Here is a 7,023-nt window from a genome sequence, read left to right on the forward strand (position 1 = left end):
TTTTAAACATTTTTCATTATTGTTCACCTTAGATATAGATTTACGGTTGAATCAAGTACTTAGCAAATGATATCAAGATATGATCTTTTATGTATACGTATGACAAATGAGGACCATTTTATTGACCAATATACTCCACTATCCAGATTTTGCTGGACAGTGTCCCCACCCACAGGCTCTGGTTCTCATCCACATCGAGGCCCCAGGGTGAGTACAGACCGTCCTCCACCGTGAGTATATACTGGAGAAAGACGCCATCTTGGTCCACAAGGTGAATGCGGAAGTGGCTATTGTCACCTATCAGAATATTTCCAAAGGAATCATGGGTAACGTAAAATGGCGAAAAGGTGTCCCCCTTCAACCCTCTGTAAGTGAAACGGAGGTTTCCTTCTTTATCAACAACTATGACACTATTTTCGGCTGAGTCTGCCACACAAATATCACCGTTAAGTGGACTTTCGGAAACTTTCGTCGGACTTCGATACAAATGGTGTCCGTTAGCATCGAACTGAATTTTTTGCAAGATCTTGCCAGAGGCATCCAAACGTAGAATTTTCCCCTCGTTTCGTTTTGCTAAACACGCAAGAATCTCGTTCTTTCTCGTTCTGCTGATTCCTTGAGAGTAGAATGGCGCTGCGTTGTAAAACTCCGTCATTTCACCATCTTGTATACTTTTGATTGTTTGTCCATTTGAAAGGAGCAAAGCATTTCCCAAAATAGCTAGATTGTAGGGATAGAAATCTAAAAACACCTCATTGAAAACGTCACCCTTGGAATTCACCAGTCGAACCGACTGAGCTCCTGTGCCAACCCATGCGTGACCATTCGGTAATGTTCGAATGCAATATGCCGCATCGTTGTTTGTGAGTGATAAGGTTGTCACGTGACCTATAATCACTTTGACGTGATTATGTAAGTCCCGATTTTCAAGTGTTTTTTTAGTTTCAATAAGAGCACTTGAACTGTCTTGCTGAAGGTATCCGTACAATTTTTCAATAGCATTTCTATTTATAGAATCACTCGTCACAAAGGTCGGAGGGCGAACGGGCTTAAACGGATTTTGAATCTTGACACTCGACAGTTTAAAGATTAGTTCTTGTGCAGATTTTACAAAAAGCTTGTCGTTTTCTTCTCGCATTGCCGAATCACACTCAAAAAGTAATGAAGAAATTTGTTTGAGTTCCTCTTTTGTTGCAAGAGCAGAGGAATCTAAGGACTTGATGTCAGAGTCCTCTCGATCTTGCAATTCGTGCAGGATTCCTTCACATGTAAAATCTAGCTGGGATTTTAGGAGCTTCGTTCTGTCCGTGATCTCCAGCCGAAGATAGGCGCCATGTTTAAGGTACTCTTCTCTGTTCATGTGAATCTCTTGAGACGCTCTTGTCTTTGCCGGGATGACAATCTTTTTAACATAATCCATTCGTTGCGCAAGCTGAATTCTCAGTTCCTCGGCGACTTTCATCACGTCTGCTTGCTCGTGGTTTATGTGTTGCTCTGTCCAGCACAGGTCACAAGCAAGAACTTTGCAGCTTTTGCAGAACCTTGTTAAATGTTGCTCTGTATGTTGCACACATTTTGTCCCAATGTTTTCGTTCTCCGTAAGAAGATTTACGTAACTCTGGCTGTCGCACATAGTTTTCTATAAAGTTGTATATACAATCATCAAAATGCTGTAACAAAGTTGCGAATACGTTTATAGTTATATCCACAGGATCATATATACGGTAGTAGAGATGGTACCGACACAATACATATCCCTGATAGGCTTATTTTAATACTCGAAATAAATGAGCCATGTAGTTTCCGTTTTGAAAATGCGATACAAGTACTAATTTGCCAGAAACCAGGAAATGGAAAACAAAAAATGCGGTGATGGTAAACTAATCGTTCTGTTGTTGAAACGAGTCCCGGACTGTCTCCTTTTGTGGGTTGATGTCGCAGTATGTCTGAGTTTTATCTCGACTGATTACGTAGATCAACAAACGGACAAAGTCTAACACTGATAGTCATCTTAAGAAATGCTACTCCTTTTGTTTACACTCCGTAGTCGGTCATTTCGTACGAAAGTTGCAGCAAACAGTGGACGGATCCGTCATATAAAGAAAAAAATCCTTTTGTCCTCTGTTTTAAAATGATGCATTCGAAGAAAAAGACAGCTGCTTTGCCGTTTGTTCTCTCTTTTCTTTCTTCAGTCTTCAAATCAATACATTTCCTCAAGAGATGATCTGAAAACTGAGAAATTAAAATCTTGTTTTATCTTATTATCTTCCACTGTGGGAACAGCAATTTTCTACATCTTTGAGTAACGTTAGCAACAAATGACACAGTTCTCCTGTATTTCCTTAGTAATTACATTAATTACTCATCAACAGATTCAAACTACACACATTTACACGGCGGAACGAGCTGATATACGAATCTATATTCACCAACAAGCATTTTGTCTGCTTCTACGAGAATGGATTAGAGTGCAACGTGGATAAAATTGAATAATATGATTATGACATCTGAAAAGGTCATATCCGATACACGGATTTTAGGAGAGACTTTTAGCTCGAACGCACCGTAGGTAAATTGAACAGCTAAAACCTTTCCGCTGGGAGCGATGGCTTTTTCATTTAAATTCGCAGAGTTTTATCGTCAATTTCTCGGCTGGATACGGGAATTCAGTTCCCATAACTCTGTATTGATCCCCCGCCTCTAAGCCCAAGTAATCTATTCCTCCAATACAAAACGAAATCGTGTTTAAAATTGCCATTGAAAAGAATTTTATTAACACAGTTAAATCTCTCTATACACATTCACTCAAATGAAGCTACGGGTATCTATGAACATTTTGAAATAAAAATGTAATTTTGATGTCATTGTAAACTTAGCAGGATTTTCTTTTTTGAAGTGATGACTTTAATTTCATGAGAAGAAATTTGTTCGAATGAAGGTATCCATTAAATGCAACAAAATACCAAAACCTTATCTATATTTTAATTTAAAAGCCACGGACATATTTTTCTACAAGAATGAACAGTTTATCTAATATAAAATCATGTATCCTCCAATATTAGTTAATTACATGTATATTGTGCACATAATGATTCAAAGAATATGTACTCTTTTGTGTTTTTATTATTAAAAACACGTTTATTTAGCTTTTGGGTAAAACGTTCAGGGCATCACCGTCACATAGGTTTTGTATGGGAATGGGGGGGGGGGGGGGGGGGGCTGACTTTGCCTTAATATAATCATTTGCCCAATTATTAATATTCAGCGTCGCCTTTAAGTATTGATTACTATGATTACAAAACTATGGCAGAAATATATATATATATATATATATATATATATATATATATATATATATATATATATATATATATATATATATATATATATATAAAACAGCCAAGAATACCATTAAAAATTAATATGCACAATGCGAAGCCTGTTATAAAGAACAGTGTCAAAATTTGTTCACATTTTTTTAAGATGGCCTACGATATATAAATAACCCATGGAAACTGAGAGGAGATAGATAAGTATCAGCATCTGTACAGTGATTGATGTCGGGAGCGACAAAATAGTCGCCAGCCCTAAGGGCAGATTGGCGTTAAATTATGAGTGGATTTTTTTTCTGCGCAACAATTTTTTTGCCCGCAATAAATACTCGGTATCTGGCATATTTAAGCGAGTTTACGTGTATTTACTATGTCACGCAGTGTCAGTGGCGTAGTTACCATGTATGCTTATATGCCTGAGCATGCACATCATTTGGGGAAAAAAGAAATTCAGTAAAAAAAAAAAAGAAAGAAAAAAATAAATAAAAAAAGAATTCAAGTATAAAGGTCCATACTTAGTTATTCCATCAACCCGTTTCCGTCACCCGGTCCTACTTAATTTATCCGGAATCAATGCTAAACAAAGACGTCTTAAGTACCAAATATAGACACGCAATATGGTCTTACATTACCATATTAAAGAAACAGTACACAATGCATGTACCTAATAAGGCAAAGATTTATTTTGTATTTCACCTTAGTTTGACACATCATTTTAAATTCCCCCAATAGAATATCACAGCTTTATTGAGATATTCATTACCATAAACTAAATAAAAATGAACTTAAGAATAAAAGCTTTGAGTGTGTCAAAAACAAGCGTCAAATGTTTTTTCTTCTTTTTAGCTTTTAAGTTTTAATTAGTGATTTTATTTTATGCCTAAACTATAACCAAAAAAATTTTTACTGCCTAAAATAGGTTTAAATAGCGAGCCTTCCGTTAAAAATCGTCAGAATCTATGAGCTTCCGGGGCCTTCGCCCCCTGGGTCCCCACCAGGCTTCACCATGGACCCACTGGGGGCCTCATGGCGGCCCCCACACCCCCTGTTTAGCTACGCCAATGGCTGTCTGCTTAGAAATTAATTATTAACCGATCTCTTTCTTTTTATTCTCACAATTTTCAATCATACGCATTCACATTAGTTACACGTATCACCATTGCCGTAGACTGCCCCAGTCTAAAACTCTCCAATATCATTACATTTTCTCACGTTAGTCAGTGGATGTCATTTGCTTTGTCCCTTTCGCCATGTGGGTCGATGATTCTAATAAATTCAAATCCTCGTAAAGTACGATGAACAGGACACAAAGACTCAGTAATATTGGACAGGGGTGATTGTGTTTCATTGTCAAACTTATTTACAATAAGAGTTTTTGCTTGAATTACTCTCGCTCCAGTATGAATTTATAAAAAAAAAAACCACAATGAATCTTAAAGATATTAACACATTTTATAAACAGATGATTTTAACTCATAAGAAACGTAAATGCATTACATATATGGGGTTGTAATAACTGCATGGCATTGGTTTGGTTGGATTTGAATGATCCACTGGAGGAAAGGGACGGACCAAATTACATGCATGTAATGCACCTTATCATTTTAAAAAGAATTACTTCATAATATTAATGCACTTGAATATATCTGTGCTCATCGAGTGTCAAGTTTCTTAGTAGAAGTACAAAGATTGGGACCATTTTATTTTAATACACAAACATTAACAAATAAAAAAAAGATTTTCATATCAATGTTATTGAATAAATTGATAAAAAATAATTTTAGTAATTTTAAAATGTATTATATGCATATGATTTCCGCACAATGAGGGTTTTTTTTTTTAACACCGTCTTTTTCATTATCTGATAGATAAATAATCACCCATTATGTCCTATACTCTTGATTTCTAAAAATAATATAAGTGCACTAAACTCAAAACATACCAGGATAATTTTAGGTCACTTAGGCCTTGTACATTCATTGTCTGTTGAAAAACGTGGTAGTACTCTATATCTTTCTCATAAAAATAGAATTCATTCAGATCAAAAGAGCACATTGAATTAATGAATACCAATCTTCGTAGATATATTTCTGCATAACATATTTATCAGATTAATAATATAAGTGCAAATAAGAACTCAAAATAATGGATCTTGCGGAAAAATTAACTATTGTAATCGAAGTATTTTCTATAATGGTTTGTAATTTTAATTTTTTTTTTGATCTGGTTAAAAATTGATTGATCAAGCCTACCTGATCTGGAATGTTTCTTTTTAGGAGTAGGTCTTTTCCAAAGAGCACTGTCTGTTCCCATGAACATTCCTGAACGCTTTCCATTTATCTTTCGTCGATATTATTTATTCTTTGATAAATGTGCACTGGACATGAAAACATGCATTTTAAGAATCTTAACATCTTCCTTGTACAATAGATTTGTATAAGTCTTCATTTGTCAGAGTAATGCTTACTTAACGAGTCTATGATGACAAATCGTTTTTGTTACACAAACTAAAGACCCAGGTTGGTCACCTTCAAATTGTTAAATATAAAAAGGGGGACCTTTAATGAAGAAAATTCAAAAGCATAAATGGTTTCTTTGTGTTTGTTAACTTATCGTTTTGGATGATTAGATTTCACAAGATAGCATGACTGTTGACAGTTGACACGTGCATTTTTTATCTTGCACTAAATAGTAAGGGATTTTACAAAAGAAATAGAAATAAATGTATGAGAGGTTTACAAACACCGAGTATGAAATACTTAAGAAATTTGGAATATGAACTGATAATATGAAAGACATTAAGTTACGAGGGAAAATAAGATATATAACAATAATGGGTACTTATATACGATTAAACAAATAAGGCAATTTAATGATGTTTACCAAGTAAAGTGTCAGTCTACTATAGTCTCTCCCCTCCTCCTACATTAGCGAACCAAAAAGATGTGCCCAACACCCGTTACGCTAATATTTTTATCTAACGTGTATTTAAGAATCAATTATAATGAACATATCTATGAAGTAAGTCTGCATAATGAAAAAAGTAATCTTGTTTTATTTTTTCGTAAACTTCAGGGAATTTTAATTTTTGCAAAAGGTCATATTTTTGTGGCTTAAGAGTTCTGAGTTCAATTCCAGGAGCAGAGTGTTCAGTTTATATATATCTCCTGAGAAAATTAAAAAATATCGACTATTGTTATTATCAAGAAGACTCTTATGAATGATTTTTTTTAATTTCACAGATCGAGACTTATGAGTCTATTCCAGAACATCGCGTGTATAATACTTAACTTTATAATTCAATCATAAAATATACGTGTATCATTGATTATGCGTATCCCATAAGTATGATTAGTTTTACAACTTTAGGCCTCGTTCATAGCTTGCTATAATTCTTACTAGCATCTATATCATACTTTTAAAAGTCAAAATTATTAATAGTTATTTATACTAACCTGTCTTGACCTATTCGTATATAAAATATTGTTAAAAAATAATATGATGCAAAATTGTGTTCAAATTGATAAATAATACGAAAAAAAATATTTTTTTTTATAATAGTTTGTTATTTTAAAAACGTCAAACTTTGGTTAAATTGATTGACAACGCTTACTTTTCCATAACTTTTCCCCTTCCTTCTAGTAGCATTTTTGTCCATTTCACCTGTGCTCTGTCGGTTTACATGAAAATT

General features: G+C 34.4%; 1 protein-coding gene across 2 annotated transcripts; it reads right to left on the bottom strand.

The window, feature by feature from the left end:
* LOC105339738 (uncharacterized) lies at positions 1–7,023 on the bottom strand. Of its 2 annotated transcripts, none has more exons than XM_066068696.1 (2): positions 6,946–7,023; positions 1–2,232 (listed from the first exon to the last, which is right to left on the bottom strand). In XM_066068696.1, the coding sequence occupies exon 2, from the start codon at positions 1,631–1,633 to the stop codon at positions 119–121; it is 1,515 nt and encodes a 504-aa protein (XP_065924768.1). In that variant the 5' UTR covers positions 1,634–2,232; positions 6,946–7,023; the 3' UTR covers positions 1–118. The 2 variants fall into 2 exon arrangements, with proteins under 2 accessions (XP_065924768.1, XP_034329449.2); XM_034473558.2 differs by lacking the exon at positions 6,946–7,023 and adding an exon at positions 5,585–5,836.

This window comes from Magallana gigas, chromosome 8 (genome assembly GCF_963853765.1).
Source record: "Magallana gigas chromosome 8, xbMagGiga1.1, whole genome shotgun sequence".
In the NCBI taxonomy this organism is placed as follows: Eukaryota; Metazoa; Mollusca; class Bivalvia; order Ostreida; family Ostreidae; genus Magallana; species Magallana gigas.